Source organism: Pipistrellus hanaki (genome assembly GCF_964339955.1).
Source record: "Pipistrellus hanaki genome assembly, chromosome: 2".
NCBI classification, from domain to species: domain Eukaryota; kingdom Metazoa; phylum Chordata; class Mammalia; order Chiroptera; family Vespertilionidae; genus Pipistrellus; species Pipistrellus hanaki.
This window is the reverse complement of record NC_140504.1, coordinates 132,306,637-132,320,844: the sequence shown is the minus strand read 5'-3', so window position 1 is coordinate 132,320,844 and position 14,208 is coordinate 132,306,637. Positions and strand designations below refer to the sequence as shown.

Below are 14,208 nucleotides of genomic sequence, written 5' to 3'. Positions count from 1 at the left end.
CCACTGAGCCACACCAACTGGGCTCTTTTTCTCTCTTAGAATAAGAGAGGAATCTTCCAAATCTTCTGTTTGCAGGGTTGTAGCAACCAGTTGGGAGAGCCTATAGCCTAAAAGCCTAATATGCTAAGTGTCTGGTTGGCCACTCAACCAATTAAAGCGTGATATGCTAATGCTGCTCAACCACTCACTGTGACGTGCACTGATTACCAGGAGGCAGATAGTTGACCCACTGTCCAGTTGCTATGACATGCACTGACCACCAGGGGGCAGACGCTTCAACCGATAGGTGAGCTTGCTGCTGGGGTCTGGTCAATCAGGATGGGTCTGACATGCCCTGGAGCCCTCCTGTGGTCCCTCCCCAGCTGACCAACCTCCCACATCCCTCCCTGGCCCCGATCGGGCACTGGTGTGGTCTCTCGGCCTGGCATGCACCCTCTTGCAATCCTGGCTGAGGGACAACCCCCTCCCCCTCAAGTGCATGAATTTTGTGCATTGGGCATCTAGTGTATAATAAACACATCCATCAGATAGAAGGCCATCTTTATACCAGGCTTTATAGTTCACTGTAGCAGGAACTCAGGGCCTATGGAATGTCCTAGTACTAGTCCTTCTATAGTATCTGCTAGAAACTTCCTTAAACTTCTAGCAGCAAACAATTTTCTTGGCTTACCTACTAAAGAAGTATCTGTTGAGGCAGGAATCCTATGAAACTTCTCCCTTTATCCCATGTTTCTGCTTTCTTGCTGAAATGTAATAGTAAAACATGCGTATTATCACTAATATTTTATGTTAATGAGACTTCTTTTAGTTATTTTATTTTAAATAGATAATAATTTTAAACTTCAGTTAAGTTTGTATAAAATAAAAGATATGGTTCAGGATGGGTGACTCAGTTGGTTAGAGCATTGTCCCATGCATCAAAAGGTTGCAGGTTCTATTCCCAGACAGGGCACTTGCCTATGTTGTTGGTTTGATCCTGGGTGTGGGCATGCATGTGAGGCAACCAATTGATGTTTCCCTCCCTTTCTTCCTCCCTCTCTCCCTTTCTTCTCTCCTCTTTCTCTAAAAAAATCTATGCTAATCAAAGGGTAATATGCTAATTAGACTGAATAGATCAGATGTCCTTTTGGAGAGAGCCGCAGTGACTGTGAGTGCCCAGGAGGGCAGGCAGCCACCATTCTACGAGGGCCCGCAGTGGAGGCAGGAGCAGGGTGATGGGTGCGGTGTCTTCCCCTGATCAGCCTGGTCGCCTCCCTCAGAAGGAGGCCAGACTGTGGCTTAGGCCCATGGGGAGCAGGCCTAAGCCATCAGTAGGATATCCCCTGAGGGCTCCCAGACTAGGAGAAGGGACAGACCGGGCTGAGGGCCACCCCCAGCCACGCAGTGCATGAATTTTCACGCACCGGGCCTCTAGTAAATAATTAAAAATGAATCCTTTGATGAAAATTAAAAAATAAAACAAGATATGAACTTACACAATGTTATATGTCTATTTTATCTCAAAAAATAAATAATATAAAAGATATGATAGCCTCTGGAGAGTTGACTATAGTTTTTTTTTTTTTTTTTTTAATTTTCAGTTTTACTGCTCGGATTTCTGAATTAATGCAAGTATTAAAGGATTTAAAAAGTGGAAAATATGAACGCACAATGATCTCTCAACAAGAAAGGGGTAAATATGAATGTTCTAGGTCTTAAAATTTAAGTTTTTGCTTTAATACATAAAGTGATTATGATACTTTAACACTTATTTTCTATTTAAGGTATTGATGGAGCACAAAGCATTCCCTTGATACCTGGAGCTGGAGAAATCATCAATGCTGATAACATTATAAAGTACATACAGAAAAAGTCTTTTTAGACCATAAATATTTGTTAAACTACATAATATCTTGTCCTTTCAGCTACACTTGCTTAGTGTTTAATGTAAAACTATCCTTTCTTTATTAATTTCTTCTGTAGATTTGATCATGTTCCTTTAGCAACGCCAAATGGAGATATCTTGATCCGAGATCTTAATTTTGAAGTAAGTTTTAAAGTTGTTGTATAAAAACTTATCTTTAAAATGTGAAATGCATAAGGGTTGAATATTTAAAATAATTTTAAGGCTTGACTTAAATCTCTGAATCCACAAAATAGCTTTAACAAGTAAGTGCTTGAAATACTCAGAAATCTGTTTTTCTTAATTGATAGGACTTTGAATTTCAGATATTACTATAAAAATATTTTGCAAATAAAGTCCTTGGCTAGTGCAACTGAGGAACTGAATTTTAAATTGTATTTAATTTTAATAAATTTGATCTTAAGTAGCCACATAACTAGGAGACAGCATAGCTCTAGAATTCCTCTCTACATGCCTTTGTATGTGGCCTTTTGTAATTTGTGTTATATCTAGGGATTCTTTTCAACTGCTTTCTGATAATTTACAAAATAAGGTATGTAATTATTGTATTTGTTTTTATTTTTAAAGATAATTTTATTGATTACAGTGAGGAAGGAAGAGTGAAAGAGATAGAAATATTAATAATGAGAAAGAATCATTGATTGGCTGCCTCTTTCTGCCCCACACTGGGGATCGAGCCCACAAGCCAGGCATGTGCCCTGACTGGGAATCAACTGTGACCTCCTGGTTCATAGATTGAAGCTCAACCACTGGATTTGTCTTTAAATTGTTAAAACCTTACACGTCTTCAATTTTCCTATACCTAATAATGTAAATTTGTTAATTACATCTCTACTTCCTTTTTTAAATGAAAAATGTTAGTTATGCTGAGTAGTTTAACTTATTTAAATAACGATGAGTATTGTATACTATATTTTTTAAAGCCAGGAAACACAAGTAGAAGTAGAGAAAATGTAAATATAGTTGGTAAATATTGAATGCCTACAAGTATTACAGAAGTGTTTTCTCATTTAGATGTAGGTACTTTAATCAGGCTTGATTTCAGGTATAAAACAGATCAAAACCCCATCTTTGTTTGATTTCAGTAGCCCCATTACTGCCACACCCCAAGAATCAAAAGGATCATTAGATTTCTTCATTCAGGAATCCTCTTGGCCTTTTCTTTCATTTTCCCTCACTCTGACTTTATGCAGAAATAATTAATTCAACAATACAGATGCACACATGGCTTAAGCATGTGGGGTGGGATTTGGGACTATGTATGCATAGATACAGATAGTAGGTAAGAGTATGATTAAGGTCTGTAATATTACTCACTTTTGTCATAAAGTACCACACGAAAGCTCTCATTTGCCTTTTAGTCCAAAAGCCTTTCCCTTTAAGGCCCTTATGTTTGGATTTAATATACTTCCAGCCAGTTCTTATAACTTTACTTTTATACTCTCAGAAAGGCCGCTACTTTCTTGCTCTTATATTGGTTTCATTTGGCAAATCCTAATTGAGTACCCAGTTATGCCCCTACTTGTTCAAGTTTTTTACTTTGTGACTGTATTTCATATCCTCTGTTATCTATTCTATGATTTTTTTTCCTCCTCCTCCACTGTTTCTTTGACTTCTGTCCTTTTGATCTGTAATGAATTCCTCTTTTCTCTTTCATCTCTGACTTAAGAAATTTTAAGTTAGACTTTGCTTTTCTCATTTATCTTTGTGTTTCCATTTTATTCTTTTTGTTTGTCTATTTGGTGTTCTTTTTTTTTTCTTTTCTTAATTGTTGACTTTATTGCAGATGTCGCCCATCCTTCCTCCCCTTCCACTCTGCCTCCCACCAGGCCTTTACCACTTTATTGTCCATGTCCTTGGGTTATGCATATATGCATATATATTGTTTGGTTGATTGCTTCTCATTCTCCCCTCCCTTCTCCCCTCTGAGATCTGTCAGTCTGTTCCATGTATTCTTTTAATTGTTATTCTCTTTTTAAAAAATATATATATTTTATTGATTTTTACAGAGAAGAAAGGAGAGGGAGAAAGTTAGAAACATCTGTGAGAAACATCAATCAGCTGCCTCCTGCACACCCCTTACTGGGGATGTGCCCGAAACCAAGGTACATGCCCTTGACTGGAATCGAGCCTGGGACCCTTCTGTCTGCAGGCTGATGCTCTATCCACTAAGCCAAACTGGCTAGGACTCATTGTTATTCTTAATATAGCCTTCTTTTATTCAATAAACATCCTTCAGTTATTTTTTTCCTCTGGTTATTTTCTACCCATCTAGCTTACTTGAAATAAAGATTCCTTTTGTCTTAGTTAGAGGTATAATAAAATGGACTTGGCCCCTATTCTACTTATTTTGACTTATTGGCATGTGTCATTTATATAACTTCCTTTTAACATTTCTCTTTACAAAACATTACCCTTCCTCACAAACCTTACAACTTTCAGAACCCACTTCCCCCCCCCCTTCATAATGACACCAAAACCATAATTTGTTTCCAATTAGAATTCTTAACCCTTAGAAACCTTAATTTTTAGGTGATTTGTAAATAATTAACATTCTTAGATTAGCAATATATTCACATTTTAAAGAGATATTTTAAATAAAATATAAGACTTATTCATTAAAAAAATAAGTAAACAGACTTGATCATCAAAAGTAAATGTCTTATACTTTATGGTTAGTTTGTCAAATCACAAAGCAAATAACATAAGAATATTTGACATAAGAGATTGTGTAGCTTATTCCTATAAAAACTCAGCACATGCATATTTATCTATCTAGATGTAGATTGAAGAGACCTTAAGATAGCTTATAAGTTATAGTATGGACGTTAAAGTAGTATTTTGTAACTTACTCAAATTTTTACCTTTTAGTAAGGCACATTTATAATGTATAAAAAGCCTATAAATCCTCATAAACAGCATATTTTTACATAATCTCTCTCTTACCTAAATCATTTATGGGTAGATATTTTTCATGATTTATTATGGTAAATTAATAACAAGGACTTATAACAAGTTTTATTTTTTAGGGAATATTTATTAAAATATTCAAAGCATTTGTTGCTCCATTAAGTCAATCCAGTAGCTTCAATAATAAAATATTATTACAAATTCAGTTTTTAGTGAAAGTTAGTGTTGGCTTTTAGTCTTTTTCTGTTGTTGTTGTTAATTCTCACTGGAGGATTCTTCTCCCCCCTGTTCATTTTTAGAGAGAGGAAGAGAAACATTGATGTGAGAGGGAAACATTGGTTGCCTCCTGCATTCATCCTGATGGGGGCTGGGGATAGAACCAGCAATCCAGGTATGTACACTTGACTGGGAATTGAGCCTAAGACTCTTAGGTGGGTGGGCTGACCATTAGCCACATCAGCCAGGGTATCAGTCTTATTTCAATCCAGGAAAAAAAAATACATTTTTTATAAATCTTTAATATAGAAAAATTACCACTGTCTTATCATGACTGATGTCAAAAGGGAACGTTTTATCCCAACATTACTAAAAGCCAATAAATAAAGAAAAGTTAATGCTGAATATAAGACAGTTGAGCATAGGAGTAACTGAAGAATGTCCATAAGTCTAGCTATTATTTATATAATTACAAACTTGGTCTTATAGTTTCCTGGCATATTGAAACACATAGTATGGAGAAGTATTAGATACCAGTGAGGATTATAATGAGCAGTGAGGAGTAGAAAAAAGATATGACATTACTCAAAGCATGGTAGTAGGGAACCATGTAAGTAACAGCTTTCTGAACTACAGGAGCTCGTGAGGGCATCATTTTCCCAGAAGAGTAAAATTACTATATATAATAACCTTGTACTGTCAGGAATAGTCATTATATCCCGTTTTATAGGAAAAGGAAATAAATTGCACTTAAAGAAGTTCATCAAAATGCTACTTAAAAATAATTTCTCAGTTCATTCCTCTGGAAAAGTCATTCAGAATAATTTATTCTTTAACATTGATTACATAAGATGTGGTCAGCTATGTGGTATACCAGTAATTCTCAGCCTTTTTTTTTTTTTTTCCTCTGTTTTTGTTGTGGTAAAATATACATAACATAAAATTTAACTGCTTTTACCGTTTTTTTAGGGTACAGTTCAGTGGCGTTCAGTACATTTAGTGTTATGCAATCCTCACCACTATCTGTAGAACTTTTTCATCATAACAGACAGAAACTGTGTACCCATTAAACATTAGCTTCTCATTTTCCTCCTCCTCCCATTTCCTGGTAACCTTTGTTCTACTTTCTGTCTCAATGAATCAGACTACTCTAGATACTTAATATAAGCAGGATAATACAATATCGATCCTTTTGTTACTGGTTTATTTCCTTTCATAATGTCTTCAGAGTTTATCCAAGTTGTAGCATGTTTCAGAATTTCACTCCTTTTTAAGGCTAAATAATATTGTATATATATGCTGCATTTGTTCATTCTCTCGGGTCACTTTTTTTTTTTTTTCTATAATAAAAGCCTAAGTGACCATTATGGTGGAATGATCAGAATGACCCGTCGCTATGATGCACATTGACCATGCCGGGAGGGGGAGAGCAGATGTGCAACTTGTGAGCTGCCCCTGGTAGTCAGTGCGTTCTCACAGGGGGAATCAGCTCAGCCGGAACCCGGGCTCATGTGGTGGTGGAGCCTTTCCCGCCTCCATGGCAGCGCTAAGGAGCAGTGAGCTGAGCAGTAAGGAGCAGTGAGCAGGTGGGCGGTAAGGAGTGAGGGGGTCCAGGACTGTGAGGGGGATGATCACCTGCTGGCTCCTGAACTGCAAGAAGGTGCAGGCCGGTGAGGGGACCCCGCCCCCCTCACTCCTCCAGTGAACAAATTTTGTACACTGGACCTCTAATTATGAATAATACAAACGGTTCTCCATTTCATCGGGGCAAAAGCCTTCAAAAATCCTTTCAATGGCTTATAATTCCCTGTAGATTTGCCTGCTACTATCCTGTTCCCACCGCTCATCTCTCTGAGCTCCATAGCACTTATTTTCTAACATTATTTAATTAGCTTATTATGCACACTTATTGTATGTCTCTCCCACTAGAATGTAGGCTGGTAAGGGGAGGGTTTGGGCTTTTTGTGTTTTGGGAGGATGGTTTTGGTCTCTTTTTTTAAAAAAATGTAGATCCATTGTCTAGAACAGACCCTGACACTGAGAATTTAGTAAATATTTATTGAATTACTGAAGCTCAATAATTAGTCTAAGGAAGGTGCCATAGCTCGGGTAACTCCTTTCTCTTCACTTTCATTGTCTCCCTCTGGTGTACATTGCTGTGTAATGTTATATGCTAGATTATAACCCAGGTTTTCTGAATCTTCACAGGGTTGATTAACACAAGACTGTAAGCTTAGAACTTAGCCAATTTTTTACATATTCTTTTTTAACTTTATGTTGTTGCAGACCAGTTTGGTGGCACTTGCAAATAGTTATAATGCATATATATATTTGGATCCAACACTTATTTATAAAAATCTGATATATAGAAACATACTTCACTAGTGCATAAATTTGCTCACTGTCTTGGAGGTTCATTGCATTATTGCCTAAAAGAGCAAAATAAAATGCAGACAACCTAAGTATTTAAATAAATTATTAACACATCATTAATATAGGATACATTACAAGCATTAGAAAAAAGAATGGAAGGAATCTGAATATACTGACCTGGAAGAATATTTATTATATATTGTTAAATGATAACAAATGTAGGACATATATAGCACCATTTTTTTTTTTTTTTAAGAAAGATTGGATAGCATAGGAAATAGAGTCAATGATAATGTAATAATTATGTGCCAGGTAGGTACTAGAAATATTGGGGAATCACACTGTAAAGTATATGATTATCTACTATGCTATACACTTGAAATTAATACAAAATAATATTGAATGTAAACTGTAATTGAAAAATAAAAATTAGAAAAAAACATACATATTGATTGTTTTCAAGAATTCTCAAATTTTTAAGCTTTAGCTCTTTGTATTTGATTAAGATTAAGTTGATAATGTCAATAATGATTTTTAAATTAAAAAATGAGTAAAATTTGAAAGTAAGTAAAAATGAAGCTTCCCTTCAACCATATCTTCCACTGCTTCTATCTGATATTACATTTGTAGATAAAACAGAAAGCTTATCATTAGCAAAGAAAGTTTGGACTCTGAGGAAATGTTCATTGTTTACAGATTCACTCTAGTTCATTTACTTCATTTAATTAAATCTGTTACAATTATTCATTCATAATTTTCTTTCAGGTTCGATCTGGGGCCAACGTTCTAATTTGTGGTCCAAATGGCTGTGGGAAGAGTTCACTTTTCCGTGTTCTTGGTGGCGTAAGTACAAATTGGCCTCAAAGTTTTGCAGTTTTATTTTGCCATATGATCTTTTATTGTGAAATTTATTATTGCTCTTTCCTTTTCTAGTTATGGCCTCTTTTTGGAGGACGTCTAACTAAGCCTGAGAGAGGAAAGTTATTTTATGTTCCTCAGGTAAGACCTTGAATTATTTTGTAAACTTTAATTTAAAGATACTTTTATTTATTGCTTAAAAATTCACTTCTAATGAATTTTGGTAATTGAATTTGGTTATCAGAGACCTTATATGACCCTGGGAACCCTTCGAGACCAAGTGATATATCCAGATGGAAAAGAAGATCAGAAAAGGAAGGGGATATCTGACCTAGTACGTAACGGTTTATATCCCAGACCTGCTGAAAATACTCTGTTGAAGGTTCTTTTTCTTAACCATTTATGTAGTTGTAATGCCAGGCAGTTTTATCCCAATCTGTAGAGCTTTTAAAGCTTTGTCAGTAATTATACTTTACAAGTTGAGGTAAGATGTTAACCACTTGAGTGTTTAACCTTGTTTACAATATTGTTTATTTTTTCATTGTCTTTGTCCTTTAATTATGTACAATTACTTAAGCTTCTAGATATATTTTGTCAAGATTAGAATAGATAGGATTATAACAATTTTAGTTTAAAAAATAAAGTAAGAGAATGTTGGTATATTATTATGCTTGATTTCATCTTTAATAATTTTTCTGAAAGGTACTGAAGGAATACTTAGATAATGTCCAGTTGGGTCATATCCTTGAACGTGAAGGAGGCTGGGACAGTGTTCAGGATTGGATGGATGTGCTCAGTGGTGGAGAGAAGCAAAGAATGGCGGTAAGTATACTCTGAAGGCATTGCACAAAAATGCATCTGTTTGATTAATCAAGGCACACATTTTTACTTTTATATATATATATATATTTTAAATATATTTTTTAATTAAATTATTATTTTTGTACATATACCATTGCCCCCCCCCCTCCTCCCGTACATACCCTCCCTCCCCAGAGTTTTATGTCCATTGGTTGTACTTATATGCATGTATACAAGTCCTTCGGTTGATCTCTTATCTCCCCCAGATCTCCCCAACCTCCCCGCTGTAATTTGACAGTCTGCTTATTGCTTTACTGTCTCTAAATCTATCTTTTGGTTCTTCAGTTTATAATGTTCTTTATCATCCATAAATAAGTGAGGTCATGTGGTGTCTCTCTTTCATTGACTGGCTTGTTTCACTCAGCATGATGTTCTCCAATTCCATCCAGGTTGCTGCAAATGATGAGAATTTTTTCTTTTTTATGGCAGCATAATATTCCATTGTGTAAATGTACCATAGTTTTTTGGATCCAATCATCTGCTGATGGGCACCTAGGCTGTTTCCAAATCCTAGCTATTGTAAATTGTGCTGATATGAACATAGGGGTGCATATATCCTTTCTGATTGATGTTTCTAGCTTCTGAGTTAATGAAATATTTGACCAAATATATCAGGCTTTTTAAAATATATTTTTATTGACTTGAGAGAGAGAGAGAGAGAGAGAGGGAGGGAGAGAGGAAGAGATAGACTTCAATGATAAAAGAGAATCATTGATTTATTGCCCTCTGTATATCCCCTACTGGGAATTGAGCCCACAACCTGGGCATGTGCCCTTGATTGGAATTGAACCTGAGACCCTTCAGTCTCCAGGCCAATGTTCTATCCACTGAGCCAAACTGGCTAAGGCGAGCAGGCTAGTTTTTAACCCAAACCGAAACCATCCCCACAAGCCATGATATTTTGAATTTAATTGTGTCTATAGACACTTATGGCATTAAAGGGTTAAGTTGATACTTTCGTATGACCTGAAAAATGAAGTTATAAATATCCAAATGGCCTTTGGCAGAAAAAAGGCTCCCCACTCCTGTGTTAGGAGATCCAGATATTCTCAGCTAACTGTCATCTGCCTTGGTATTTCTGCGCATAGGTTTCTGAGCACAGCAGAAACAGTCAGAGTGGTATGGATTGGTGCCACCTCACTGCCATGGTTTCCAGGCCCACAGCGGCTCACAGCATGGCTTGGCAACTATCTGATAGTGTCATTTTCTGAAATGTTTAAGATTGGGAGTGATAGATGAATGGATTTTAAGGAGAAAATCTAGGAAATCTATCTAAGTTTTAGATTTTTAAAATATAAGAGTCCTATGAGATATCCAAGTGGAAAGATCAAATAGGAATTTTTATATATCAGTCTGGAAATTAGAAGATGAAGTATGAATGAGAGATATGTATTGGGAGTTTACAAATGTACATAATATTTGAAATCATGAGATTTAATGAGAACACTTAGGGAAATACAATATAGGAAAAAGAGAGTTAGCCCCAGGGACCCCAACATTTTTTTAAATTTTAAATTATTTATTGTTTAAAGTGTTACATGCAGTATTACTTATATCTCCTTTCCCCCTTATTGAGCTCTCCCTGCTTATATGCATGTATACAAGTTCCTTGGTTGATCTCTCCTGCCTTTCCTCTGAAATTTGATGGTCTGTTCGATGCTTCTCTGTCTCTGGATCTATTTTTATTCATCAGTTTATATTGTTCATTATATCCACAAATGAGTGAGATCATGTGATATTTATCTTTCTCCAACTGGCTTATTTTGCTTAGTGTAATGCTCTCCATGTCCATCCATGCTGTTGCAAATGGTAATAGTTCTTTTTTACAGCAGCCTAGTGTTCCATTGTGTAGATGTACCATGGTTTTTTAATCCATTCATCTGCTGATGGGCCCTTAGGCTATTTCCAAATCTTAGCTATTATAATGCTTAAGTGGAAGGTGAAATGCTGGAAAAGACTCTGAGAAAGCAGCCAAAGAAGTGTGAAAAAACTTAAGGTCATGGTTTCACTGTCACTTTTTTAAGAAAGTGGGAGTGGTTACCTGAGTTGACTTTTGCAGAGAAGATAAATTGGGCAAGGACAGAAAAGAGTCCATTGGTCGAGCAACATGGAGATCATCGTTAGGGGCAGATGACGAATTGCAATATCCTTTAGACCAGCGTTTTTCAACCGCTGTTCCGCGGCACACTAGTGTGCCGCGAGATGTTGCCTGGTGTGCCGTAGGTGCAGACAAGACAAGAATTTTATAATTTTTCACTATTTTGTTTACTTAATATTTCATAATAAAGTAATTATAAAATACTTTCTTTGTGTTTATTTGATTCCTATTCAAGAGAATTACTTTATATATAGTCAATATAGGCACAGAGTTAAATTTTTTAACATTTTCTAATGGTGGTGTGCCTCGTGATTTTTTTCATGAAACAAGTGTGCTTTTGCCCAAAAAAGGTTGAAAAACACTGTTTTAGACAAAGGATCTGAATAAGTAATTCCCAGAAAATAAAACACATATCTAAAGTAAACATGAGAAAATGTTCAGCATTTCTGCTAATCAAAAAAATGTAAGCTATAACAATCTTGATGTTAATTTTTACTTACAAATTAGCAAAGGCTTTAAAAACTGAACAAGCCAATGAAACAGGTGCACAAAAATTATTGGTGGGAATATTAATATTGACAATGTAATGTTAATGGGCATTACTTAAGCAACAGAACATTTAAAGATAGACATATTTTTGTACCTGAACCATTTAGAAGTCTGAATTCTACGATTTGGTTAAAATAGGTATCCTTTAATCTTGTGTATAGAACTTCCTTTAATATTTGTTGAAACTCTACTTACCTCTCGTATCAGTCCTGAAAGTTTTGTTTTACTCTGACGGATATTTTCCATGCATTACATTTCTGTCTTTGTTCAGGAAGACAGTATAAACAATTATGTTTATTTACATAGCTTTCATTTCTGGAAAATAGATTTTTTGAGTTAGAATAATTTTTATACTTGCTTTATAAGACAGTAAGTGCATACTTAATTTAAATCTACTTTAGCTTATTAATTTCTGCGTGTGATTATGCAAAAATATTTCTTTTGCTTCAGATGGCAAGATTATTTTATCATAAACCCCAGTTTGCCATCTTGGATGAGTGCACCAGCGCAGTGAGTGTGGACGTGGAAGGCTACATCTACAATCACTGTCGAGAGGTAAGGGGACAGGTTTGCAGTGTGAGGGTCCATGTCCTCCTTCCTGCTCTACTCTGTGTCCGACCAAATCGCTACCCAAAGAGAAGATTTTAAGTCATTAAGTAACAAAATTACTATCAAAGAAGATATCTCGTTTTAGCAAGGATTTTAAGGTGATTATAGATATAAGAAAAAGTAGATGAATTCTGTATATAATTTCCTTTAGCCACATCTTAGATATGACAACAAAAATATATATTTAAATTTATTTTTCTTTTACCTCATTCCCTATATTTAGAGTTAATAAACTGGTATATTTTTAATTTGTTCCATGAACTTTACCTAAATATGATTTGTGGGGTTTTTTTTTGGTTTTTGTTTTGTTTTTTGTTTTTAATCAAGAAAATACAACAGTAATCATTTGGCAACTTTAATTTATTTTTTTCCCCTCGGGCCTAGGCAGTATTTTACCAAAGCCTTTTCTGGGGCTATCTACATTGGTTCCATTCTATTCAGTAGTCTCAGCTGATTTTTTTTCCTGTGAGAGATTATCACAAACATCTATAAAAAATTTGAAGCAAAATCCAACAAGAATTTACATAAGTAAATGAAGTACAGAGTCTTTTAACATTTTGTAACTGTTCTTTGGGAATTTATCCTATCTAATAAAAGGGTAATATGCAAACTAACTATCACTGCATCACAAAGATGGCGACACCCATAGCCACAAGATAGCAGCGCCCAGTCCTCTCAGCCCCACTGGAGTCCCCCAGTCCCAGAGGGCAGCCGCTGAGAGCTGGCAGCATGAGCATCCTGGTGGAATGCTTGCTTCGTTGATGAAAGAATATATTATATTTGTTACATTCATCTTTATAGGGAGATTTTAACTACTGACTTTGTTTATTTAATGATTTGTTTTCTATTTTTGGATAAGTCTTGGTCATTTATAATTTTTTATGCATTTGTATATTTAGATTTTCAGATTCATAGGTATTAGAGGTGTTGGTGGTATTCTCTTACACATAAAACCAGATAGTCTCTATTTGATCAGTGATATAGAAGTGCTTCGCTGATAACTTTGATCATGTGATTTCCTTTATCTAGCCATAGCCTATAAGCCTCCATGTAAGATGTAGTTCTCCTGTTTTGTATCTTGACTTCAGTAATTCTGTTATAAATAGTGCCTCACTAAATCAAGTTCTAATTTAATTATTGTAGAATCATGAAAAGAGAAATGATAAATGAGCTTTCAGAAGTCAGATAATTGTTGTACTGTTGAAATTTATGTTTCTTAACAACTGATATATGCTTATTTTTTTCTACAGTTCCTAACCAACTTGAGAACCCTTCCATGTGGCAGCTAAACTTAAGGCGTTTAAAATTTTAAGTGATATTATTTCATATCATCACTTCATACAGCAGACATGTGAATACAGCGTTAGGCACTTTAAATCTCATGATTGAAGTGATCCAGAATATACTTAATGCTGATTTTAAAAAAAATTATCACATGACAGCAAGATTTAGAACTCATGATGGGAAGTTCAGGATTTCTTAGTCTCAGCTCTATTGACATTTTGGGCTGGATAATTTCTTAGTTGTGGATGCACCACAGGCTGTTTGGTGGTGTCTTTTGCCTCTGCCTGTTAATTGTCCAAGCACTCTCAGTTGTGACAATCAGAAATGTTTATGGACATTGCCAAATGTCCTCTAAGGGACAAAATCACATGCATACACCAGCATCTAGTTGAGAACCACTGATTCAGAACAATTAGTTAAATTACTGTTGTTGTTTTTTAAATCTGAGGTTCAGATATGTGGAAGCTTATTCGCAGTCTAAATCCAGTAAGTTTTTTAAAACCAAAAGATTTTTCATTATTTTCTGGCAAGCTTACTGGGTAGCTAA

The 14,208-nt window shown here is 35.4% G+C and overlaps 1 protein-coding gene across 1 annotated transcript in view; it reads left to right on the top strand.

Moving 5' to 3' along the window:
* Nucleotides 1-14,208, top strand: part of ABCD3 (ATP binding cassette subfamily D member 3) — a 74,428-nt gene that overhangs the window by 54,460 nt on the left and 5,760 nt on the right. The window contains exons 14-21 of the mRNA XM_084873418.1: nt 1,581-1,672; nt 1,764-1,836; nt 1,963-2,026; nt 8,168-8,245; nt 8,336-8,401; nt 8,505-8,594; nt 8,963-9,082; nt 12,219-12,323. Of these exons, the coding sequence (XP_084729544.1) occupies nt 1,581-1,672; nt 1,764-1,836; nt 1,963-2,026; nt 8,168-8,245; nt 8,336-8,401; nt 8,505-8,594; nt 8,963-9,082; nt 12,219-12,323 (688 nt within the window). The remainder of the gene's footprint in view (nt 1-1,580; nt 1,673-1,763; nt 1,837-1,962; nt 2,027-8,167; nt 8,246-8,335; nt 8,402-8,504; nt 8,595-8,962; nt 9,083-12,218; nt 12,324-14,208) is intronic.